Genomic DNA, 26974 nt, shown 5'->3' with positions numbered 1-26974 from the left:
CTCAGAAATGTATATAGCCATTGCTTTTTCCGGGAAGGAGCAAGAGACGTTCAACTTTGACCCTGTTGTTGCGACCGTTGTCTCGGATTTACATTTACTATGTTACTTCTACCCCTAAGTCCAGGTTGGAAATGCACATTTGTGACTACACTGGGCCATTAAGGGTAGGTTTAGTGTAGCTTAACTTCTTCCAGTGAGAAGTAATTGGTAGCTTGGTAAACTATATTTTCAGAGTAGCTTCACCAGCACTGTTCCTATCCTACTCTTACAGTCAGTGTCCTTAGGAACTGGGCTTCATATTGATGTGACCCAACAATGTATCCAAGGACTTCATGGCCATAGTAGGTGACATTTTGATAAAATAGGAATACATTGCATTTTATGAAAATGATGGTCTCTGTTTTGTTGAATGTTCACTGCCACCCACTGTTTAAGCAAAGAACTGAGCATCGAATCAGCATCAGCCTCTCTTGCTTGCAAGAAAATGGAGAGCGAAATGCACCATTGTGTTTATCTAAAGGTTTAATCAAAGCTTTATGGTGAAAAGATAAGAGCGGTCACCTGGATTTGGAATTTAATCCAGTTAACAATGCCCTTTTAAGTAAAGCATATTAAATGTGGACTTTGCTCTGATTAGGGTAGACCCTATTGGAACAAAAACATCTGATAATTTATGCTTATGTGTAGTTAAGGAAGAGATTTTTAGTGGCATGTATAATATTTGCATGCATGTGTATTTTCAATCTGTGGATGTATGGCTCCTTGTGTCCATCTCTTTGCTCAAGCCCTTGCTGTTGCTAGGCAACCTATCCTCATTTACTACAGTCCCTTATGGCCTGCAGAGGGACAGGGCAGGTGGGATATACCATTGCCTTACTTTGTGTAGGGGAAGGATGCTTGTCCCTGCCTATAATATTGCAGCCTCGCTGTTTCACTTCCTTGGATGTCCAAGCCCTATCACCCCTTTGTCTGACAGAGTGCACTGCAGCCAGATCCAGAGATGGTAGAGTCTACTTTATTCTGTTGAACTTCAAAGTACACCTTTCGACTTTTCCAATGACCTTTTGCAATACACTGACACAGGGAGTGTCAACAAGAGCAAATCATGCATTCTCTTTAGATGTGTGTTGATCATTTACCTATCCACAGACTATGGCAGATCCTGACTCCCATTCAACCAAAACCAGTCACTAGATTTCTGGGGTCAGCCCCCCAAATCAGATTATGAGTTAGCTTTTTTGACTGATCGAGGGCCTAGGTAATCCCCCACCCTAGGGTCATTATTATAAATTATCATTAATGGTATGTTTGGTTCAACAATGGTCTGCTCTAGTCAAATCATGGGAATATATTTCTCAGGCCCATATGGCCATTTAGTACCAACTGCTTGGTTCTGGTTTACTCCTGTCTTACAAATGCATTAAAATATAAGAATATAATGATTATGTATATATTGTGTGTGTGTTATGTGGGTCTCTAAGTTTAATGACAGTTTAAAAATGCATTAGATATAAGAATACTGATTATGCATAGTATGTATTTTGTGTGTGTGTGTGTGTGTGTGCATGCACAGGCCTCTGACCTTTTTTTTATCACACTGTAACCTTCACACAGTCTTTTGACAGTAAATAAAGACCAAGGTTTTAAAAAATCTGGACAGAGGATTTAGAAATGAGCGGATTACTCACTATCATGAATATAAAACCACGGCTTGATAAAAACCCATCTCTCACCAGCCTATGGCCTTGCTCTCTCACACCCACATCTGCTAATTATAAAATAATCCTTAGGTGTATAGCCTACATCTCCTGGGATAATACAGTGCTTCGGAGTAATTAGTCTACTATGAGGTATTAATTACACAAGTAGTTTAATCAAAACGTGAAGGGGACGAAGTAAGAAATCTGCTATGAGTGATGAATTGAGGCCGATTGGAGCCACTTCAACAGTTATTTTTTTCTAGGTGGGTGGGCTCTTGTAGTAATTTTCCTACATTGGAAGTAGTTAACGCTATAAATGCACACTGTACTGTGAGATATAGTCGTAGGCCTAATCAATAACTAAGACACGAAAAGGGTTCTCATAAAGGAGACAAATGCGGCCCTGTGATGTTCAAGATCTGCAGTAGATCGAGGACCATCTGAGAGTCATCCCACCCGTAGCCTATCGAGTAGACATCAGAGGGGGGTTCTAAAATGGTACAGTCTCTCCGAAATGGGTGTGGTTGAATCGTGTTTACGAGATCTAACGTTAGCAAGCGCAGACCGGGTGACTTAATCTGAAACTACGTTATTTTATTATAATACTGCAATTTAGAGCTTTGAATACAAAAACACCTCATGCGAATATGCATTAGGCCTATTGCATGTTTAAACATTTTTTTTGTGTACCAATGGGTGGGTTTCCTGCTCCTCCGGCAAGATAGCCCAGTCGCTTTTAAATTATAATTTAAAATTTTCTCTCAAGAGTTTAAGCCTCTGTGTTTGGCAATTTATTTAATAATTCATTTTTTGACGAGGAGGCGACGGTCATTACGAAGCGAGGGAGTGAGGGGAGAGAAGGAGGAGGAAGATATCCGCGAACTAGCAGAGGAGGAAGGAAGCGAGGATCACGAAAACCACAATCAAGAAAAAAACTGAGTCACAAAAAAGCTATTTACTAATTTCATATGGTTCAATGCATTTTCTTTGATGCGTGGACAGATTGCAATTGTGTTCAATCCGCTCCAACAAAGATGTTTTCGAGTTTATGAAGGTCTCGGGCGTAGAAAGGCAAACCATTCTGAAGAGGAAACGGGAACACAACAGCAGAACTCATCTTTTCAAGGGGTCCAGTCAAACGGAGATATGGTGTCTCTGTACTTCGATCTAATATTTATTTGATGTGTAGCCTACATTGGAGATTCACTGAGCAAAAATCTAGAGAAGACAAGGATCCGAGAGGATATTGAAAATATCTGCATATTTCTGTCCCTATATTGTTTTATTTTCTAAGGAAAAAGGGGCCAATAAACATCCCCAGCCTTTTTGAAACATTAAATCCAGACTGTATTCGAGAAAGACTACCAACCTCATCGGAAACATTACCTAACAGGTAGCCAGCCATCCATTATAAAATGCTGTCAGAATTGTCATGGATGTAAGATGGCTGGATGATGTAGCCTACCAGTGATGGGCCTATTCATGACTAGGCTCATCATTTCGCTGAAATTATATTTCAACTGTATGTTTTGGTAGCCTAAATATAGACATATGGACGAACCTCCCCACTGTACCAAATGTTTTTCTATTTGCATATAGCATAGTTGCTGTACATTCTTGCGATAACCTATATTAACACAGGCAACCCCGTAAAGTGTTTGCATATTTAGCGGCTTGGAAAAATTACACGGTTGCCAAGGTGTCAGTGCCATTAACCACGAATGCCATGGGTTTACTGCTATAATCGTGGAATTATGGCCTTAAATTCATCAAGTAGCCTAACAGCTATCTATATCAAGTAGGCTCCATACATTTGTGGGTACTGGGTAGGCTACTGTTGCTTGTAGTGAGGGAGTAGCCTAGCCGTCTGAGCTGCGCCCCAAGGCCGATGTAAGCAACCTATTTGTTGATGAGGGAGGGCTATTCTACAGTGTCTATGCTGCAATTTGACCTTAAAATGGATTCGACATTTTATGCAAGGAATTTATTTAGAATTCTATTATAGAAAATGATGCTGTAATGCACTCAATCCAATAAGGCTAATATAATGTGCTTATTACTTTAGCACTCTTGGTTCGCTGTGAAATGTCAACTGAATAGACCAAGCAGGCTATCGTTTACTGAGCATGAACATAAGGGGTGGGGCTACACTGTATTTTGCATTAATATTTTCCAAATGAGAAGCAAGTCTTTGACCTATAGTTTTAGGTAGCTTCTGTCTGTCAGTTGTCATGGGTAATATATTGTCTTTGACCTATAGTTTAGGTAGCTTCTGTCTGTCAGTTGTCATGGGTAATATATTGTCTTTGACCTATAGTTTAGGTAGCTTCTGTCTGTCAGTTGTCATGGGTAATATATTGTCTTTGACCTATAGTTTAGGTAGCTTCTGTCTGTCAGTTGTCATGGGTAATATATTGTCTTGGAGAAAATGCTTAATAAGCTATTATGGTGACATTGATGGCCACCTATTCAGCACAGGACATGTGCTGAGGTCCACAACCACGTATAGTCAATAAGGATAATTTACATCCAGCCCTGCCTTGTGTTTTGCATCATTTTATACATCTTTCAAAATGATTTTACTAGTGGACAAACACTTCTTGAACCAATTCTACCAGAAATGCTCCCTTAAAATGATGTTCTTGAGGGAGGGTTAGGAACTGGAACGTGTGTCCAGACAACAACAGAATGGGTTGGTGACTGCATGGCAAGGTGGATTGGATTGCACATACTGTCCAGAAAGCATTGGGGAAAGGAGGAAACCAAAAAAGGTCCATTTCATGATGTCAGTGGGCGATGGTGTATCATCCCATCCCATCCCATGATGCCCAGTCCTCTCCTCTCCCACCCTGGTATCTGATAGTGATGCACCACCACCAACCCCTCAGTGCTTTATTGGCTAAATGAGCAGCTGTGCCAGGAGACTGGCACCCACCAATTTCCCCTGGTCGCCTTCCATTAGTGCTGTGTGATCCATCTGGTTGGAGGTTCCCACCGGGAACAATGACCCAGTTAATTTCTCCTCTCCCTAGCCTAGTAGATGGTGATGATGTGGATGTTCCTGTTTGTTTGTGTATGTGGGGTTGGAGGCCTTTAATAACATGGCACATGTGATGTGAGTGTTAGGTAATGTTAACATTGAGGCACTGGGATTAGAGGAAATATGGAAAATGTGAACACTAAATGTGATATTACCTGACACTGCTGTATGGGCAGTGTACCTGTCTGTGAATGCATTTTATTTTTTTACAAGTACCGGTACACCGCCACCGAAAGAGGTACAGTATCGACAGTGATGCAAATCGAATGTGCAAAGCAAAGTACAATGGTCAGAGGTATTTCATCTGTGTCTTAACGGATTTGAATAGGCCCACAAACTCATGCAAATACTAGTGCCAATTTTTGAGTAGGATTTGAATGTGAAACCTCTCTCTCTTCGAATTCCCTGTGCATGTGATCAAAAACATGTCTGTAGTGCTAATCATGTTGATATGGAAGTGTATGGTACAACAAATACTGTTTTGCTGAATTTAAATAATACAAATAGGCCTACCATAGTATTTTCAGTCACATTCAACTGTGACGGTAACAATCGAGGTCTAGCGGGCGGGAAATGTAGTCATTTGTAAATGTAGTTTGTGATAATGCTAGTGTCAGCCATTTTCAGTGTATTTCACTAGATGATCGAGATCTTGCTGTAAAATAGTTTTCATTCGTTTTGATACTGCAGCTTAAACAATGACATTTTGTGTCCACTAGAATCGACCATAATCGCAGCAATGTTGAATCATTAACAAGTCCTTGTTAAAACATAGTAATAGCCAGATAATAACATAGTAATTATGCAAATATCCCACTGGCAAATTCCAAATGTAATGATAGCTATGCTAAATAGAGATTCAAAATGTCATTTTTAACATTTTTATTTTATTTATTCAAGTAGGCAAGTCAGTTAAGAACAAATTCTTATTTACAATGGCGGCCTACCCCAGCCAAACCCTAACCCAGACGACGCTGGGCCAATTGTGCGCTGCCCTATGGGACTCCAAATCACATCTGGTTGTGATACAGCCTAAAATCGAACCAGGGTCTATAGTGACACCTCTAGCATGGGGATACTGTGACTTAGACCGCTGCGCCACCCGGGAGCCCCCTTTTAGAACACAACACAAACACGCATACATTTTGTTCAATGTGCTTGTAATGAATGATAAATGCCTGCCTGCCTGCAGTAATCCTAATCTTGTTTCTGTGCATTAAGTGGTTCGTGGATATCAGAGAGAGCCCATTAAATGATGAAGCTCTCTCTCAGATTATACCAGATTAGAGATTATTCTCCACAGATAAACCAGACAAGGCTGTACTAGCATAAATATACAGATTACAGAGCTTTACGTATTTTAGATGTGCTATGTTAGTAAACCGTGCACTTAAAATACTGAATTAAGTATTATTTTATATGCCCAATTTACTCTGATTCTAGCTGCCGCTCTGCAGCCATGTTTGTGATGGTGTTAAACAACTAGCCTCCAGGTGAAATGTGCCAAAATGATTAGGATCAGATCAAACCCATTGATCAGGTTGAGACCAGCAGAGGACCACGAGACCTCTGATGTAGTTGGAGTCGATTACTCACCATGATAACACTGCAATCAAATCATGCAATCTGATACGCATGCCATGTACAAACATAGCGCATATTACATTACAAGCAGATTGGTTTGTTCTGACGCAGGCACTGTCCATCATTCTAATTGGACATTTCTGCTCTTAGATGGAGTCCTAATTTTGAACTTGATATCTCAGTCTGGGCGATCTACATGAATGTTTTAAGTTTAAATTCTCATGCTGTTTTTCCATCCTTTGTCCCCACCAGGTGACTGACTGAGTGACAGAGGACTTCGACGAGGCCAGGGACCAATCCAAAATGAGCGAGCTGGAGCAGCTGCGTCAGGAGGCGGAGCAACTTAGGAACCAGATAAGAGTATGTGTGTCAGAGAATGTTACTGATCTGGGCACACATTTACAAAGAGTCCCAAAGGCTAGGCATGCTGATCTAGGATCAGTTTTGCCTTTTCGATTACAGGATATATCCTAGATCAGCAATCCTACTCTGAAACGCTTTATGATCTCAATGAAAGCAGTAAAACCATTGGGTCTAGAAGAGAAGGGGGTTGGTGGAAAAGGGAGTGGTCTAACACACCATATTGAGAGGTGGGATATTTGCCTGGGTGAGATTGAGAGAGATTGCTGATGCTTGTCTAACCACTCTCTGTCTCTTAGGATGCCAGGAAAGCATGTGGGGACTCAACCCTGACACAGGTATGTATCACAGATACCCACATAAAAGAGAGTATGGCTGTGTTTTGACAGCCAGCCCAATTCTCATCTTTTTTTCAATAATTGATATTTTGCCCAATCAGATCAGCTCTGTAAAAGATCTGATGTGAAAAGATCTGATGTGCGAAAAAAGATCAGAATACAGTGCACTACATTGACACAGTAACCCTGTGATGAACTTGTCTTCTTTACATTGCTTTTCTGTGTGTTTGTGTGTCAACCAGATAACGTCAGGTCTGGATCCCGTGGGGAGGATTCAGATGCGGACGAGGCGCACTCTCCGTGGCCACCTGGCTAAGATCTATGCCATGCACTGGGGCACAGACTCTAGGTGGGTGTAACGTTATGCCAACCCATGAGGGGGCTTCTCCCTCTCTTCACACTCTCTCACTCATAGACCACACATGGCGGTACAAGCGGTGCTTTTTTTGATGAGGTATACCACAATGGCTCTTTGTCTCCGCAGGCTCCTGGTCAGCGCCTCTCAAGATGGAAAACTGATCATCTGGGACAGCTACACCACTAACAAGGTGAGAGCTGCACCCAAATAACAACATCTCCCCTGGTCTCACCAGGGGGCCTGGAAAGGTTGACTCACTCTCAGCAAACTAGGCAGCCTTCAGGGATTGGAAATGAAATGGGAGCCGACTGTGTGTTTTGACTCATCTCATACTTCTACTTACATCATAACCTACCAGAGTCACTTTGCCATTCAAACATTGTAAATTATATTATGCAAAGGCTCCCCCTGAAAAGATTCCACAAATTCAATACAGAGGAAGCACAATGAACTACTATTCTGCTCCTGCTCTGTCTGGATGTGGACTTGGCTCTGGACTCCTGCCTGGCCCCGTTTACGATACTACGCTCTCCTTGTCCATGCCTTTATTCTGTGACACACAGTGACCAACTCTTATCCCCCCCCTCCAGATGCATGCTATCCCCCTGCGCTCCTCCTGGGTGATGACCTGTGCGTATGCCCCCTCTGGTAACTACGTGGCCTGTGGAGGTCTGGACAACATCTGTTCCATCTACTGCTTGAAGACCCGCGAGGGCAACGTCAGGGTCAGCAGGGAATTACCCGGACACACAGGTGAAGAAGAATTACTACACACAAATACCTATGTGACTAAGCTTGAGTCATTTTGTGTTCATTTTTATTGAGAAATCATGGAAGTGTCTTAGCTAGGTTATGTGAGTCTATTTGATCCTCCCTGATTCTAACTTCCCCAGTGACACTACATATGGTTGTGTATGCAGTTCAGTTGAGTATTCCTACCTGTTCCCTCTCCCACTGGGATCGCCAGGTCCCAAACCCCTAAACAAGGAAGACTTTAATTCACATGGCTAATTAGTCACAGGGCAACACAATTATAACGAGCTGAGACATCAGCCTGAAAACCTAGTGAGTCCCTTAGCTGTGTTACAGCGCTAGCTCACCTGGGGCTTTTAAATTACTCACATTCGGGAGGACGGGTATTGTTGAAATGAAGTCTTCCTCCTCGATCACACCTACAGCATCATTTCGCAAAATGGTACGCAGCATCATCTGGATATGTGTGCAACAAAAGTTCCAACATTCACGTTCTGCTACCATTTCTGTCAAGCCGTCTACGCATACAGTCTGACGCACGCACACGTTCAACGTATGCACAGCACAGAACGCACTGCAACTACGTCTGCAACTCAATGCTGCAAGGCAAACGCAGCATTCCATTGGAAATGAATGTACTTCTGGTGTACCAAAATGTAATGAAGCTGTTTGTGTGATGGAGGCGTTAGTAGGAACACCATACATTGATATGGTGTGGTCAGTGTTCTACTAGATGTTTTTATTTGGGCTACAGGTTACCTGTCCTGTTGCCGTTTCATCGATGACAACCAAATCATCACAAGCTCAGGAGACACTACCTGGTGAGTCCTGATGGATCGGTAACCAAGGCTAATGGAGAATGCAAATATAAATATACTACAGTATATTGTCTATACGTAACTAGCTATGAGCTAGCCTAACCTTACACTCAAAATGATCTGATAGCAGTTGTTAAATCCAGTGGGTCGCTCTTCTGTTCTCTTACCCAGTGCACTGTGGGACATCGAGACAAGCCAGCAGACCACAGTGTTTTCTGGCCACAGCGGTGACGTCATGAGCCTGTCCCTGTCTCCAGACTTCCGCACCTTTGTGTCCGGAGCCTGTGACGCCTCCATTAAGCTGTGGGACATCAGGGACAGCATGTGCCGACAGACGTTCACGGGCCATGAGTCTGATATCAACGCAGTCTGTGTGAGTGTGCTGACCTGCTTTCTGGTTCATGTCATGACAGTAAGCCAGGAAACCATACTCTAAGACATGTCATGTTTCCCAAAGTCCTTCATGTTAGCTGCACTAGCTAATTCTGAGTGTCTAATGTACCTAATGCTAGCTGATATAACCCATGGCTGTCACTCCCTCTCTCTCTCCTCTACAGTTCTTTCCCAACGGCAGCGCCTTTGCCACCGGCTCCGACGACGCCACCTGCAGGCTGTTTGACCTGCGTGCCGACCAGGAGCTCAGCCTGTACTCTCACGACAACATCATCTGTGGCATCACCTCCGTGGCCTTCTCCCGCTCCGGACGGCTGCTGCTGGCCGGCTACGACGACTTCAACTGCAACATCTGGGATGCCATGAAGGGAGATCGAGCAGGTCAGTGGGGTGTGGTGGGGTGGAGTAGGAGCAAGCGGCTGTCATTTAGCTGGCAGCCATTGTTGTATAGTTGTGTCTGGCTATGCATCAGACCCGTGACTGAAAACAACTGGTCAAAAAGGGAATGTTATATCTTCTAATTTCATTGAGATGTTAGACTTCAATTCACAAGCTGATCTCAGTCAAATGTAAATCAACCCTCAAAGGGGTCCCCGTGTTAACAGTTCAGGGGTATTTCAAGATGGTGGATTGATGAGATAGCTAACCAGGACACCATATGTTAACACTTGTTTGTTTGTCCCTCTCTGTGTCAGGAGTGTTAGCCGGCCATGACAATCGCGTGAGCTGTCTAGGTGTGACTGATGATGGCATGGCGGTGGCCACTGGGTCCTGGGACAGCTTCCTCAAGATCTGGAACTGACAAGTTACCTGAGCCATGCACACGCACACATTACACACACACACATAGACACATACATACAGACACACACATAGACACACATACCCACACGCAAACACAATATTGATCATACAAAGTATTCACATCTCACATTTTGGTACACATAGTTTGCACACTGTATTCACACTGTACGTAAAGATGTACACATACACACATACACATTAAAACATTGTACATAATATATATATATAACGCCAATTAGGTATGAGTTTACACAGACACACAAATGCCACTTGCAATTGTACATGTTACCAATCACATTGTATGCAGGAAGAGTCCACCAGAATTACAAACAAATGCCCACACTACCCACAACAGATATATAGGTACACAGTACACACACAGTTATAATACATTTGTAATTGGAACTACCATTAAAGACATGACCAAATTCAATAAAATCCTGACATATGCTAAACTAAAACACGCATTTGAAATGTCACAATTTACCTGATTTTTCAACACAAATGTGTTCACACACACACACAAACTTTAAGTGCATGCACACATACATGCTCACACAAACATACAAAAATATATACATGCACACACATCTACAGTACATGTTTATTTCTGAGTGAAACTCCAACTCTTGAGCTAAATGGGGGAGACAATTCTGTTTTTCGTTTGTTTACTCTGAAGTCCCAAATATCCTTAAGTCTGATTTTCTGTGCTACAGTAGGTTTGTGTGTCTCTGTAACAGGGTGAAAAAAGTCACAGTTGAAGGAATAGAGAGTGATGGGCTGGAAAAGCATGGTAATAAGTGAATCCAATAACACTCAAGACACTACAGACAGGGAGATAGAGAGCAGAAAGAATGCCCAACTTTCCACAGTGACACTGTTAAAGGAAAATCAAGATAAACCATCAATTCTTAAAGTTTCTTCTGGCTCAAACAAAATGCTATCATGTAGTTACTGTTTTTATAGATATGTACACCCACATATATAAGTAAATATATGATAGTTTTGATTTGGATGTTTTTGTTGTATTAATTTTTTACGCCTATTTTATTCATGTTTTCCCTGTGTGCCTCAGATACACTTTAAGGATAATTAATAGAGAATAATGATGAAATTAAACTAAATGAAATCAATAAAATGAGAGATTCATAAGGTGAGCGAGATTATCAAGAGACAACTCTCAAATAAGCAGGGGGCAATATTCATACTTTGACTTTGTCAATATATTATGTCAACTTTATGATGGTATACATTGTACATACTATTAATAAATACACGTAGCCTCTCTTGACAGTTTTGGCCAGTTGTGTACTTCTTTTTTAACATTGTAATTTCTGTGTTTAAAACCATGCATGGTAGTTTTCAAGGGAGATATATGGGGATCCTGTTTAGCACACAACTTCAACATAAACAGTGAATTTTACATGCTTTGATGACCCAATTTAACCTTGATGAAACCTACCTGATGTCCAGATTTCTGCTCTAATTTCTCAACACACTACTTACTATAGACTGATGATATAAATAGTTACTGGTCATTTTTAGAATGCTCAGATAATGTATTCATGTTGCGTTCCGATTCTTTACCCTTTTTCCAGAAGTGTGCACCCGTTCCCTCCCCCACATGGGGATTGGATTGGTGCATACCAAGACCAGGGAGGGAGTTCCCAACAATAGTTTATATATACACTAGATGATAACCTGTTTTGAAACCACTGTACCTCCATCTTGGCACACCCAACCGTTGTAAAACATATTTTGGAAGCTAAAGAAATGCATTTTTTTAACGTCTAAATTTGTATTGACCAGTTTATTATATTAGACGCTTTAATGCATACTTATATGAGAGCTACACATACAAATAAAATAAAATATTCAAATGTTTTCCTTAAAGTATAATTGTTTAAAGTTCTAATGTTACTGTCCCCACTACAACATTATTTAAATACATGTCATTTTGTCCTTGAAACATTTACTTGAAATACTGTAGAATTCCATTCATTAATTTGGACTGCTTCATCCGGAGTGCCAATATGTCCGACCGGTGGTGTCAAAGCATCTCATTCGCCAATACATAGCATCAGCAATCCAGGGTTTATATACATCACTGGTTTCCACCATGTTCTTTAAACCAGTCTATTCCTTTTAATTCCACAAGGTGGAGTATAAATCCACACTTCAGGGAAATGGTTGAATATTGGACAGCAAGCATGATAAATGTGTCTGTTGGAGTGAAGTCCTGCATGATGGTGGTTGGGAACTGGAGGCCATTTATACAACACATGCTTAGCCCATTCTCTCATTGGATTCATTGTTCCTCATGCTTTACACCCAATCTATGAATACGGATACTATTATAGAAGATTTAAGATGAGATCAATATAGTTTTATTTTTCAAACAATTCTTCATCAAGACTTTTACAGACTCATGAGTTCATTCAACACAATCTTTTAAAATATTAAAGTTCATCAGTCTAATACAATCTGAAGTGAACCCCTCAAAGCAGAAACACTAAACAAACATGGTAAAAGACGTTTCATTTCTCAAAAACAAGAGATTGAAAAAAAAAAGTAGAAGAGATTTATAGCCCCATCCAAAGAAATCAGCTTTTTCAGCTTTCAGACGTTCACCTGTACTGGTTCCCACAAGCACCTATTAAAAATCACAAATACATTCATACTTTAATCTTATTCTACAAGATCCAAGATTATGTTGTACAGCAGCGATTCCCAAACTCGGTCCTGGGGCACAATTTGGTTTTTGCCCTAACAGTACAGAGCTGATTCAAATAACCAAACCATCAAGCTTTGATTATTTGAATCAAATGTGTAGTACTAGGGCAAAAGCCCTGTTGTACAGTATTACTATATAATATATGTGAATGGAGTGTCTGATTAGTGTGTGACTACATTGGGTGGAGCAGGTCATTGCCTCAATAGCAAGAGGCAGGTAATAAAACACTACACAGAAGCAGGAAACCCACCCAACTGATTATCATGTATTATCATTTATCATTCATCCTCCTCATAAAGGCAATTACTGGATAAACGCATCAATGCAAAACTAGCATCACAACTGTTAGTGATGTTTGTGTATTATGCTGACTGTGGATTACAAAGTAGATTTTCTTGGGATTAAGACAAAAAAACAGATTAAGCAGTGTATGGGTATCTCTCAATTATGAGACACAGACAAACAGTCCATCTTACATTCAGTTTGCTAAAGGCCACGATAAACACCCTCCCACCAAAGTCACACAGACAGAGACAGCAGAGAATTCAATTTAACACTCATATTGCTTATGAAGGAGAAGTGTCAACATTTGATAGGGCAAGGACAGCATTCGTGATATGCCTCTTTTGTGGGGCTGAAAAATTTGATTCATGTTACAAAGCCCATTTTACTGTTACAACTTTGTCGTAACACTACACTTGACTGATACTTTATATTTAGGATTGACAATAGAAACGTTGCTATACAAAAATTAGATGGCTCACTTGATGACAAATTGTTGACCCTCTCAATCCACCCACCTTTCTGTCTCAGCTGGCTACTCCTGCATCGAACAGTACATGTCTTCAATAGACTGGTCACTCCCTCTCAACCAATAGCATGACTACTAGTTAGGCTGTATCAAGAGGAATCTGTACTTCACCTGGAAAGACACGCAGCTCAGCCATCACTCTCATGCATCTGTCACACCCCCCAAAACAGTCCAAACATTCAGTCTTTAACGTACACCCACATTCATAGCTTTCCCCTCACTACTGTAGATTAGAATACATTGTGCTTAGGTTAATTAATATACCAGACAGTAAAGTATGTTATAGAAATCTGTTTTATAGATATACATTCATTTATTTAAATCTCTCAATATAATTTACATATCCTTTAATAAAATAGTCCTTTCAGAATATATTAAAGTTGGTTACTTTCCATCTCAGCCAGTCCACAAACTTGACCACCAGCAAAAACCTGCTTCTTTACCGCCATGTTTCTAGCCCCTCTAACACCACACAACAAAACCCAGGTCACTGGCTTCAGTTCCATTTCAACATATGAAATACTATTCAACTATTCGCAACAAATGTGAAGTAGCATATGGCTTTATGGTATTTTGGCCCCCCTCCCACCGTCTAGAGAACCATCAAATCAAGAGATGCATTTTTATAGGCATATCATTTTCTACATTCCAAATTGGTTTGCTGCCATCAACTGCACATTCTCCCTGTGCCTATATTCTAGTCACATGAATGTGTCATACAAGCAGATTGTATGCATTGAATTAAATTGCATGAAATTAACGATGGTTGAAATTCCCTAGAGAGTGTTTCCTCTTCCACATGGTGGCAACAGATACAATCCCTGTAACTGGTGAGTCCATTCAATGTTTAAAGAGCAGTAGGTAAACATTGCAGTTATTATTACAGAATGAAATATATAATCATTGACAATGTAAAACATTAAAAGTTGTTGAAACATATATTGGGACGTTCTGGTTTCTATTTAAGTGCACTTAATTGGCACAGAACACCATTCTTAACGAGGGAGGCAACTATTTATTATGTTGTTCCGTCTGTCAGTAACACCTCTTCTTCATGAAGTTCAGAGTTTGAGGGGGGGGGGGGGGTCATATTCACCCCTCCCCCAACACCCATCTCCCAGTCTCTTCCCTACTCCAAGGCACTGCTTAAACTGTAAACATGGCAGTTTGGCTAACTAAGATATGAGGACTTTTTCACAGCTGCCAGAGGTACTTGTTGAGTGTGTGTAAAATGTGACATTTGCGATATCAGTCACAAATGGTACACAGCTGATATTGAATGCACTAGGCTAGTGAGAAACTCATCTAAGAATTGATACGGAATTGTGATACAGGATAAATGGCTCAGATATGTGCATGCAAGCATGCTCACATAAGAGTAAAATAGACTAATTGTAACGGAACTAAAAAGTGTGTCAATCGATTCTGTTCTTTACTCCCTTATATATTTTTATATTTAATGTTATAATATATATAACATTCATTTAGCATAAACTACATAACATACCCACAGCTTAAGCATTTCCCCTGATCTCTAAAAGAATCAAAGCAGATTCATGTATGTCCAGAGGACAATTGGGAACTTTGGTAGGGAAAACCATAGCAATTACACTATATTCAACAACTTGTTGCCTTACAACTAGTTTAGTAAGATGATACATGAAAGTGCCCAATGAGTTTGAGTCCTCTGGTTCAGTATTGCAGAGACAAATATGACACAAAACTGGGCCTGCTAAAGCATCAGTGAGTGGATTTCAACACTGGCTCAAGAATCACACAGCTATTGCTTGGAACCACACTGATAGCTCAGTATTATCCACTGCAGCCCTATCCCTACAAACCAACATCTGAGTACAAACGTAACAAGATCCATACCAATGAACATAAAATACATCAATAACAGAGGTTACAGACAGAGTAGATCTAGCAAGAGGGAAATCTTTTTCACTGGATTACAGCCACCAGATTAGAGCCTGAACCCCAGCACTATCCCCCAGGTAAGGATCATGGACACCTGCTGCCATTATAATATTCTAACAAGCACATCACTCGCTCACCCAATTCCTATGTCCTCTATATTACGGTCACATCAAAACCTTGATACTTCATCACCCCTCGACCCCCACATCTTAAGTCACCTCACTGCCTACCTCTGGTACATTTTACACACAACAAATTAATTCAACCTAAACTCCCCTCTCGGAACAAGAACTGCACTAGAACAGCATATATATTGCAATATAACGGCAATATAACAGTAGAGAGTAAAAGTAAGAATGCCAGTTAGGCTAATACCAAATACAGAAACAGTACAGATAATATCCATTGTTTGCAGTGATATTGTTTAAATTCTTAACAAGAGAAAAGTTTAATATCATAAGTCTGTTCGATAGGCTCCTAAAATGGTAAATAGCTCCATCCCCGATATGAAACACGGGGAGAATAAAGACATATGAAAGAATGACGCTATAACAAAGCAATATGTTCCATTTTACCAGGGACTAGAATGTTACTATGTTCACATAATGGATAGTCTGTCTTCCGAGGAGTAAAATAAATAAATAACTCCTTCCAAAAAACCCCCATCAAAATAAAAACATGAAATCAAGTTTTAATCAAATACCTATTTTTCTTTTTGAATGATGAGTTGAATAATTAAACCATAAGGAATCTGAAGCATGTTGAGTGTTGCAACAATAACTTAGGGTGTGCCAGTGCAGTATATATATCAGGTCAGTGGCCACACCCTGAATGGAGGCGTTATATACACACACGTCTGCCGGTGACTTCAATCTACCCATGTTCTCTTCCATTTAAACATGTTAGATACCGTCTATTTACAATTCAATCTGGACTTATATTGGTTGAATCTTGCTTTCTTTAAAATGTATTTCACCAGGAAGGAATGTTTTTAACATACCCCTAATAAGAAGGAACTAACTATGGTAGTTTACAACTAAAACACAGGCGCACCAACTGACTGAGGTACAACAATACAGGACAAGTATATACAGTACAAAGTAGAGATACTACACATTAGAAGCCTGTAGTGATGTCTCATAGGTAGCTACCATTCCAGAGGGAGATCAATCAGACCAGGGGAGTCAGAAGATGGCAGGTGAGATGGACTCATTGTCGTGAAGCTTTAGGCTGGAATGGATTTACAGTATGCTTGTGTGTTGGCGAGCGCACGTGCGTGTGTGTGTGTGTATATATATATATATGTGTGTATGAGTGTTTTGTGTATGGGACTATGTTGCTTCACCAGTTCATGATGCAGTTCCTGTTCAGGGTCATGAAGTAGACCTGGCTGCTGCCTCCGGAGCGCACAGAGGCAAAGAACACCTGAGACACACATTAACAAGACATGAGGCTTATTACTCATATTCAATGAGACTCCAGTGCCTACAGCTGTACGTACCGGAGGCATAAACATAGATCACTTAAGTAATATTTTGAATACCAATGTGTGTGTGACCCACCTTGTCATTCCTCTCACAGAGGAACTTGAGCCTCTGGGCTCTCTTGTGCATGAAGACTCCGTCCAAGTGGCCTGTCTCTACAGCACGGATCTCTATGGCCTTTTCTCCCCAGCCCATGATCTGGTTAGAGCAGATATGTGCTGCACACAGGGAGAGAGAGAGAGAACTCAGAACATGCCAATTTCAAGAGAAAGAAGTGTGTGTGCCTGTGACTGCGTGCAGGTACAGATGTGCCATACCAACGGAGGTGGGCATCTCGCCCCACTGCAGCACCACATCTTTGATGATGCGTCCGTAGGTGTTGACGTAGACTCCCTCGTCCTCGTAGCACAGCAGCATCTCCATGCCGTCTGAGCTGGGCAGGAACACGATGGCATGTGGCATTATCTGGATCTGGATCTGGGGACACAGGGGCGAAGGACTAGAATCTTGTTTTACCTAACAGCTGAATGCACGGATTCTACGTCGCTCTGAATAAGAGTGAAGTGACTAAAATATTAAATATATGTAAATCTTGAAAGAAAGTGTTAGAATCTGAGGTTTTCACATCAATACCTTTCAGGTCTGGGCATCTAATCAATGAAACGTATCATTATTCATGTTTTATAGATGTTTTAGGTGTGAATTAATTCCAAAGCTTTATTTGATTTGTCTGCGTGCGTCTTGTTCCATGAGGAATTCCTCCACTCACATGCACTGGGATGTAGATGTCATAGTTGTTCCCAGAGTCGACATCGATAGCGTGGAAGCCAGCACTGGAGCCGTAGATGACCTTCAACCTCTGTCCTTCTTCCACTGTGAGGTCAACCAACTGGGGCCTGTGGGGCAGGTCACCAAAGGACTAGAGGAGAGTGAGAGAGGCAAAGAGAGAGGAGAACATGGGGTGTTTTGAATGTTGTTCTGGTCGACTGGCTGAGGGGAAATAGAACTCCTGGCATTTAGAACAATGAGGCAGGAAAGGTGAGACCTACCTTGAAGGCCATGAATTTGTGATAAGGCTTGGGAGCCCAGGCGTATACCTCCACCGCGTTCTTCATAGCTATCACCAGGAACTTGATCCTCTCATATTTCACTAGACACATACAAAGCGGGATTAGAGCCATTATGTGCCACTATAAATAAACAGTGCCAAAAAGGCAAAACCAAATGTGTAAATATACATTGTTAGAAAAACAGAATGCATTGATAATAGATACACGGTTCAATAACGGGTCACATCATTGTTACTCCGTCTCCTCCCTTCCTTTACTCACCCACTTTGTAGTGGACACATCCCTCCATCTCCCCTACAGTGGTCCAGCCCTGCTTCTTCTCCACCTCCGGGTCATTGTGAAGGATCTTGTTCCTCAGCCAGGCCAGGTAGTACACACGCACCTTGTTCTTCTTACCTGGGATGGACACACACACAGTTATATAGTGGATAAAGGGCTTAGTAGCAACAGATGGAGTTTGTGATGCACAGGTCCTTTTCCACAGGTTTATTAAATGAAGTGAAACGTTCAGAACGTCACAGATAGAAATGCTCAAGTCAGAATCCTGTTAGCTCTAGCTGAAGGTTTTGTGACGTTGCACTCTCCCAAACAGACCCCAGGTGAGTGCAGAGCAGTACTAATCAATCACCTGATATGGTGATGAGCAGGTTGAGTCCCTCCAGGACGTCCATCTGTTGAAACCTGCGGGAGTTGATGAGGGAGTAGACCTTCCCCTGACCACTACGGTCCAGCAGCTTCAGACCGTTCTCCGTCCCCACCAGCAGGTTCACACCTGGGGACCACACACGCTTAGATACAAATATCCCCCATAATGCAATCAATCAGGACGTACAATGTGTGAAAAATGTGATATTCAAGCTGGGTGGAACAAAGCATGTTACATGTGGTCATTGAAATGCATATCATTCTATATTTCATTTGAATTCTGTGGCTCATATGATTAGAGTGTTGGCTATAGCCAAGACCAGTGTGCCGTCTGTCTCACCCCAGAGAGCAGCACAGAGGATCTCAGAGTTGAACCTCTTCTTGTACTTGCGGATCTCGGGGGTGTCGCTGTGGGGGCGTGTGTTGGTGGGGTTCACATTCACCATGGAGCCTTTCCTCACCTCCATTTTCAGCTGCTCAAACCTGGAGCCCAGGCCTGGACACAGCAGGAGCAGAGTTTAGAAGGAGGAGAGAAACACAAGCCGTAGTTCTCTAAAACTTCCTTTTAAGGGAATGATAATATTGAATCAAGCTACTGTGGGCAACTGCTGCCCTCCTGCTTGTGAGACATTTCCATGAGTTAGATTTACCAACAGCAGTAAGTAAGAGATGCTGATGATTGTGAGCCGAGTACTGAAAATAGAGGGACTAGAATAGGAAACTAGGTAAGTGAAGGTATATAGGGGAACCTCATTTAACCCCTTATGATAATGACTATTGTCTGTACTTACTGCTCACAGAGATGGCATCCACAGGGCCTGGTGGTTGGTACATGCCCAGGTCGACAAAGGTGGTGAAGGAGGACTTGCCACTTGACGCCTTGACTAGACCCCTGGACTGATACTGGGGGAAACAAGAAGGGAGTGAGAAATACCACTGGGAATGGGGTTTATGGCAGAGAAACATGTACGTGGAGAGACAGATTAGAGACAGATTAACAGTCAGAGACAGACAGTCAGTCAGAGAGACAGTCATAGAGAGACAGTCAGAGACAGAAAAATGGTCAGACAGAGAGACAGACTTACATCATAGACAGAGTCTTTCCCAGGGGAGGAGTGGGAGGCGGAGTCAGTGGGGGAGTGGGAGGGCTGCACCACGTCAGGCAGGTTGGTGTATCCATTGTGGCTCCGCTTCTCTGGTGTCTGCCAGGCAATGGGGACAAACCAGTCAAACTCCCAACACAACTGCTACATAAGAGTAAGCTAACCACCCACACACCCCCCCACATCAGTCCTATAGGTGTGTGTTTAATGCAGATTAGTCCAGTAGGCTACTTCCTGAGAGACAGATGACTCACCCTCTGCACCAGCATGGTCTGGTCCCCGTAGCCTCCAGCCTGCCCCTCCTCCCCTCCCTCACCCTCCTCCTCCTCATGAACCACCATGGTGTTGACTGAGTCAGAGTCTGCATCCCGGGGACTAAAGAAAGACAGGAGAGGAAGTCAGGGAGGAAGACGGGAAGGAAACAGAGGAAGGTGACAGAGCAGAGGGCAGTGGAGGATATGGAGTGGACAGGAAAATAAAAAAGACAAGGAATGGTCAGGGTGGCGGTAAAAGTGGACAATGGGCTTTCAATAACATTAAGTAGCTATGTCTCTAGAAAGCAGTTCCTTTTTTCTTCTTCCTGTTTGTCTGTGTGCCTCTCCCACCCTGGTACTGACCGGTCTGTGGGGCTGTCCTCCTCCTCATTCCCCTCTCCACTCTCACTCTCCTCACTGCTCTCACTGCCTTCGGAGGATGAAGAGTAGTCGTTGGCCTTCACCGGAGGTCTGGGCTGCTCCTCAGGGCGCTCCTTAGCATACAGCCCATGGTCCTGAACACAAACAGGCACACACGCAGACGACACAGACACGCAACAGACATTAGGGAATCATAGAGCTGGGCGTTTCCTCAATAGTTAACATACTATGCCAGCATACCAGGACTATGGCAGGCTTGTGTAACTTTTAACACAGCAGCCTGACATAGTGGAAGCAAAAACATATCACAGCACACACAGAGATACTAACCTCTCCTATTGCTCTCTTGTAACTCTGTGCATTGGAAGAAGCAGTGGACAAACAGGGAAGTGAGTGCAGAGGAAAGGGTGTGATCAACAGGTACAGAAAATAGGATCATAAAAAGAGAGCAACTGTTAGTGCAGGTGTCAATATCCAGGTGTAGGGATTGGGAGTGAGTGCAGATTTTACAATAGTGCAGAATAGTCAGTGAAGAGAGCAATATAGATTTCTACAAGTGATAAGCTTAAAAGAAGATGAGTGTGATAAGGGTGTATAAAGTGATTATCCATCACGCAGTATTCAGAGTGGGTGGGGGGGGGGTTTACAGGTGAGGGGTACTTACAGCAGGGCGACTGGGGCGGGACGAGGTGCGAGACTCCCCTGGCTTGTGCCCCTTCATGCGCCCGTCATGGCCTAGTATGGGGGAGTCCATTTTGGAGGAGCCTGAAACCAACACACTAAATATCACATCATTGTTGGGGTTTGCTTTCATTTCGTAAAAGGGATCAAGAGATGGAGAGAAAAGCAGAGTCAGCAACAGTGTGATTTACTCACTGAGTATGCGGTGCCTCTCCAGAGAGCCAGTCTGGGGCAGATTGGATACAAGGTGCATGCTATCTCCTCTCTCCCAGCGGTCGTTGCGGCTGAGGTCTGGGTTGCTGTTAAGGAAGACACCAAATCAGTTATCTGGCCTCAGCAGTCAATATCATAACTGTGTCATGATCTACCGTCATTCACGTGTCATGATTAGAATCAGAGTAATCTACCCTGACATGCATCTAAAGGCACATCTGTGAGAAAGGGAGTAAAACAGTTTCTGATGGGTGTGTTGGAACAACGTCAGCTGATTATTTTGATGAATCACGATAAACCAGATGTGTTGCTTAAAGTGGGAACAGGGATTTTAGCCACAACTCTAATAAACACGGCTTACCTGTGAAATATTTCCGTGGAAAATGTCAGATACCTCCATGTTGTCAGCTTGCAGCAAAAAATATGAATAAACATAGGTGGACTTTCTGGAGAAGGAAGGAGGGACTGGGCTTTGGCAGAGGGAGGGACTGGGCTTTGGCAGAAGGAGGGACTGGGCTTTGGCAGAAGGAGGGACTGGGCTTTGGCAGAAGGAGGGACTGGGCTTTGGCAGAAGGAGGGACTGGGCTTTGGCAGAAGGAGGGACTGGGCTTTGGCAGAAGGAGGGACTGGGCTTTGGCAGAAGGAGGGACTGGGCTTTGGCAGAAGGAGGGACTGGGCTTTGGCAGAAGGAGGGACTGGGCTTTGGCAGAGGGAGGGACTGGGCTTTGGCAGAGGGAGGGACTGGGCTTTGGCAGAGGGAGGGACTGGGCTTTGGCAGAGGGAGGGACTGGGCTTTGGCAGAGGGAGGGACTGGGCTTTGGCAGAGGGAGGGACTGGGCTTTGGCAGAGGGAGGGACTGGGCTTTGGCAGAGGGAGGGACTGGGCTTTGGCAGAGGGAGGGACTGGGCTTTGGCAGAGGGAGGGACTGGGCTTTGGCAGAGGGAGGGACTGGGCTTTGGCAGAGGGAGGGACTGGGCTTTGGCAGAGGGAGGGACTGGGCTTTGGCAGAGGGAGGGACTGGGCTTTGGCAGAGGGAGGGACTGGGCTTTGGCAGAGGGAGGGACTGGGCTTTGGCAGAGGGAGGGACTGGGCTTTGGCAGAGGGAGGGACTGGGCTTTGGCAGAGGGAGGCACGGGCTTTGTTGAGACAGATTGGGAAGTGTTTTCCTCCAGAACCTAAATCAAGTAGTGGGAAATTGTGCGTTCTTGACACCGAGATTAGACAAGAGTAGCTCAAATGTGTCCTCCTGAGTTACCTGGCTCTGACTGGATGCCTGATGCCAGACGAAAGGTTGGTGTTGAGAGCTGTGGCAATGGAGGCTGTCCTCTGGGGAATCTGGGAAAGATACAGTGAAATACCACATTAACATATAGATCTATATACCCTTTAGAGAGCTCCAGACTGCGACCATTTAGTACCATTTTGTGACCCCTCGACTTGGCTGTGCGAGTACATTTTTTTTATTCTACATGGTCGCCTCTCTCAAAACGTCTAAACCCATGATTTGGTCAAACAGTAAAGCACATTATCCTTATGATTCCGGTCATTAAAGTGTCTGCCTGCCCCTGTAAACTGGGGCCTGCTGCTGTGTCGAGGGGGGAAAAAAATGCTGCGGGAGAATTTCTTTCTGATTGTATAAGATTTCAAAATCCAATTGCGGGGAAAACACAGCTATCCGGTTGTCACGGTCAAAGAGATGGTTCTCAGCTTTCTGTAGTATCATTTATATAAACAAGAGATAAAAGTAACAAGTAATTCATGAGCAGCAGTAAAAAGTAACAATGTATACAGGGGGGGGGGGGGCAGAGTCAATGTGCAGGGACACCGGTGAGTTGAGGTAGTATGTACATGTAGGTAGAGTTAATTAAAGTGACTATGAATAGATCACAGCAGAGAGTGGCAGTGGTGTGGAGAGGGGGGGGGGACAATGCAAATAGTCTGGGTAGCCATTTGACTAAATGTTCAGGAGTCTTATGGCTTGAGGTTAGAAGCTGTCTAGAAGCCTCTTGGATCTAGACTTGGTGGTCTGGTACAGCTTGCCATGCGGTAGCAGAGATAACAGTCTATGACTTGGGTGACTGGTGTCTGACAATTTTTAGGGCCTTCCTCGAACACCGCCTGGTATAGAGGTCCTGGATGGCAGGAAGCTTGGCCCCAGTGATGTACTGGGTCATCCGCACTACCCTCTGTAGTGGCTTGCGGTCGGAGACTGAGCAGTTGCCATACCAGGCAGTGATGCAACCAGATGCTCTCGATGGTGCAGCTGTAGACATTTTGAGGATCTGAGGACCCATGACAAATCTTTTCAGTCTCCTGAGGGGGAATAGGTTTTGTCGTGCCCGCTTCACGACTGTCATGGTGTGCTTGGACCATGTTAGTTTGTTGGTGATGTGGACACCAAGGAACTTGAAGCTCTGCTCTCAACCTGCTCCACTCATCCGTCGATGAGAATAGGGGAGTGCTCGGTCCTCTTTTTCCTGTAGTCCACCATAATCTCCTTTGTCTTGATCACGTTGAGGGAGAGGTTGTTGTCCTGGCACCACACAACCAGGTCTCTGACATCAGCCTGTAGGGAGGTCTCGTTGAAGTCGGTGATCAGGCCTACCACTGTTGTGTCATCGGCAAATTTAATGATGGTGTTGGAGTCGTGCCTGGCCGTGCAGTCATGAGTGAACAAGGAGTACAGGAGGGGGCTGAGCATGCACCCCTGAGAGCCCCCGTGTTGAGGATCAGCGTGGCGGATGCATTGTTACCTACCCTTACCACATCCTTAGCTTAGTGATGAGCTTTGAGGGCACTATGGTGTTGAACGCTGAGCTGTAGTCAATGAATAGCATTCTCACATAGGTGTTCCTTTTGCCCTGGTGGGAAAGGGCAGTGTGGAGTGCAATAGAGATTGCATCATCTGTGGATCTGTTGGGGCGGTATGTAAATTGGAGTGGGTCTAGAGTTTCTGGGATGATGGTGTTGATGTGAGCCATGACCAGCCTTTCAAAGCACTTCAAGGCTACAGACGTGAGTGCTATGGGTCGGTAGTCATTTAGGCCAGGTTACCTTAGTGTTCTTGGGCACAGGCACTATGGTGGTCTGCTTAAAATATCTTGGTATTAGACTTGGACAAGGAGAGGTTGAAAATGTCAGTGAAGACACTTGCTAGTTGGTCAGCGCATGCTCACAGTACACGTCCTGGTAATCCGTCTGGCCCTGCGGCCTTGTGAATGTTGACCTGTTTAAAGGTCTTACATCGGCTGCGGAGAGCGTGATCACACAGTCTTCCGGTACAGCTGGTGCTCTCATGCATGTTTTAGTGTTATTTGCCTCGAAGCGAGCATAGATGTAGTTCAGCTCATCTGGTAGTCTCGTGTCACTGGGCAACTCTAGGCTGTGCTTCCTTTGTAGTCTGTAATGGGTTGCAGGCCCTGCCACATCTGACAAATGTCAGAGCCTGTGTAGTACGACTCGATCTTAGTCCTGTATTGACGCTTTGCCTGTTTGATATGGCTTTGGGATACGGAGCGCAGGAGATGCGCATAGGCCACTGCGATTGCACAGGCCTTATGTTTATCAGGACATTAATGTTAGATTATTATGTGGCTACTAGCAGTGGGTATTATATTTAGAGTTAATGATCTAGCTAATGTGTTTTGAGTTTCCACTTACTCAGGCAGTGAACTAGCCCCAAATAAATTAAAATATTGATAATTCTGTAGCCCTGTTTTAACAATAGCTTAATTGTCAACCCAAAATGCATGACAATCACTGGATTAGGTTGCATATTAAAATATTTTGAATCACAACATGAAAAGATGACGAAAAAGTATTTCTTGAATACTGTCTCAGTAGTCTATTACACTTAAATAACGCACTGAGAGTGACTTTATAAGATGATCAAAATATATATATATTACGTAACGCTGTGAAAAAAATTGTTGTGACCAAATCCTGGGCTGGTGCCACCAACTGAAAACTGTAGTGGCACAAGCGCCACCAGGGAAGATTTTAGTCTGGAGCGCTATCTTTAGTCAACATCTAAAGACTAAAACCCAGCAGGTGGTCTCTGACCTTGGGCGGCTGCTCCATCTCTGGCAGGCGGATCCAGGGGCCGCGGTCCTCCCTTGTGCGAGGCTGTGGGGCAGGGCTCTCGGAGGTGGGGTCGGAGTTCTGTCGGACCAGCTCCCTGGAGTGGACAGGGCGGGGGGTGGGGGTAGGGGATGGGTCCTGGGTGGGGAAGGCGGACATGGTCTTAGTGGGCTGGTCACACAGGGACTGGGAGCGGGGGACAGGGGCAGCGTAGGGCTTCAGCGGAACCAAGTGGGCCATCTGGAACTGCAAGGGGGCAGCGGTGAGGAAGGAGGGAAGGGAGTGTGAAGGTGGAGGAGCAGGCAGGGTAAGGCAGTGAGAGCAGGCAGGATAGAGTGGGACAGGATTGTGCATGTTGAAGATTGAGGATTGTGCATGTTTTAAGATGGGGAATAGAGGGATTTTTGCCATTTTATGAAATGTCAATAAAACAATATGAAAGCAATAAGAAGGGGAGAGGGTGGGTCCAGGAGGAGAAGGCAGAAAAGGAAGGGAAATAAGATTGGAAATAAATACAGTTCAAAGAAGCATTATTAGACAGGGGGTAATGCAGCTCAAGAAAGAAAGACAACGCAGTCGCCACTGTGCTAAACCAGTATTTGACCAAAATGTCTGCAATGTTGTAACACGGGATGACATACAAATAAAGTACACACTGACTAATACATTTCCAGATGAACACCAACACACCTTGCCCTGTCCCCCCTGAGGTTCAACAGGCCGCTGCATAGGCGGGGTCTGAGTAGCCTGGCCCCCTCCGGATTGGCTGATGGAGTCGGAGCGTGATTGGATGGCAGTGTCAGAGACAGTGGTGCAGATTTTGGGTGAGCCCTGCCTGTTGAGCTTACTGCGCTCCTCCACCTGAGACAAAGGGAGAGAAGGAAAGGGAGGCAAAGACGGGGGACAGGAGACAGGGAGAGGGAGGAAGAGAGCATATGACACAGAGATGTTGATTCAGACTAACTTTCAGGAAAAAAAGATGACACCTAAGGTGATACTACATAACTGCTTGTATATGCTAGCTTGTTACAGGGAAATAGCTAAATGTATTCCACTGGTATTAGTCTACATTACTCCAGGTTATAAAACACTATGTAATGAAAGGTGTGGTTCCTAGGGTTATCTAGGAAGTAAGAGCATGTTCCACTGTTCCTGTCTGTGTGGTTATTGTACCTCTCGGGCCCAGGCGGGCTTGTTGTTGGGCTCCAGGTTCTTGCTGTAGTGGTATAGGGGCTGGGGCTTCTTGTCCTGTTGCTGCTGCTGCAGAGACACCAGGTAGGCATGCTCCTGCTGCAGCTGCCTCTGCAGACGCTCAGACTGCCTCTGCTCCTCCAGCTGCTTACGTTTGTACTCCTGCACACACACCATGATACGGTCAAAGCAGACTTACCAAGGACTGAGCATGGCTAGTACACAATACACAACGCTTTGACATGCCCCCAAAACAGAC

General features: G+C 43.8%; 2 protein-coding genes across 8 annotated transcripts in view; one reads left to right on the top strand and one right to left on the bottom strand.

Moving 5' to 3' along the window:
- Window positions 1-2177: 2177 nt before the first annotated feature.
- On the top strand, window positions 2178-11441 carry LOC109892679 (guanine nucleotide-binding protein G(I)/G(S)/G(T) subunit beta-2). The gene is made up of 10 exons (XM_020485389.2): window positions 2178-3093; window positions 6577-6684; window positions 6984-7022; window positions 7265-7371; window positions 7507-7570; window positions 7971-8133; window positions 8888-8954; window positions 9123-9324; window positions 9509-9725; window positions 10040-11441. The coding sequence occupies exons 2-10, from the start codon at window positions 6628-6630 to the stop codon at window positions 10144-10146; spliced, it is 1023 nt and encodes a 340-aa protein (XP_020340978.1). The 5' UTR covers window positions 2178-3093; window positions 6577-6627; the 3' UTR covers window positions 10147-11441.
- A 1066-nt stretch (window positions 11442-12507) lies between these two features.
- mink1 (misshapen-like kinase 1) overlaps window positions 12508-26974 on the bottom strand; it is a 35754-nt gene continuing 21287 nt past the window's right edge. For 2 of the 7 annotated variants that reach the window (XM_031826584.1, XM_020485388.2), the window contains 19 exons: window positions 26698-26877; window positions 26215-26385; window positions 25507-25770; window positions 22700-22779; window positions 21427-21530; window positions 21215-21315; window positions 20881-20904; window positions 20533-20684; window positions 20170-20290; window positions 19898-20014; window positions 19604-19715; window positions 19153-19308; window positions 18796-18939; window positions 18429-18563; window positions 18147-18247; window positions 17867-18016; window positions 17415-17574; window positions 17176-17315; window positions 12508-17038 (listed from right to left, as the gene is read on the bottom strand). In XM_031826584.1, the coding sequence (XP_031682444.1) occupies window positions 16955-17038; window positions 17176-17315; window positions 17415-17574; window positions 17867-18016; window positions 18147-18247; window positions 18429-18563; window positions 18796-18939; window positions 19153-19308; window positions 19604-19715; window positions 19898-20014; window positions 20170-20290; window positions 20533-20684; window positions 20881-20904; window positions 21215-21315; window positions 21427-21530; window positions 22700-22779; window positions 25507-25770; window positions 26215-26385; window positions 26698-26877 (2496 nt within the window). In that variant the 3' untranslated portion in view covers window positions 12508-16954. The remainder of the gene's footprint in view (window positions 17039-17175; window positions 17316-17414; window positions 17575-17866; window positions 18017-18146; window positions 18248-18428; window positions 18564-18795; window positions 18940-19152; window positions 19309-19603; window positions 19716-19897; window positions 20015-20169; window positions 20291-20532; window positions 20685-20880; window positions 20905-21214; window positions 21316-21426; window positions 21531-22699; window positions 22780-25506; window positions 25771-26214; window positions 26386-26697; window positions 26878-26974) is intronic. The other 5 variants (XM_031826585.1, XM_031826587.1, XM_031826588.1 and 2 more) reach the window with 3 other exon arrangements.

The sequence above is a fragment of the Oncorhynchus kisutch genome, linkage group LG6 (genome assembly GCF_002021735.2).
Source record: "Oncorhynchus kisutch isolate 150728-3 linkage group LG6, Okis_V2, whole genome shotgun sequence".
NCBI lineage: Eukaryota > Metazoa > Chordata > Actinopteri > Salmoniformes > Salmonidae > Oncorhynchus > Oncorhynchus kisutch.
The sequence above is the reverse complement of the archived record's forward strand: the minus strand, read 5'-3'. Positions and strand labels throughout refer to the sequence as shown.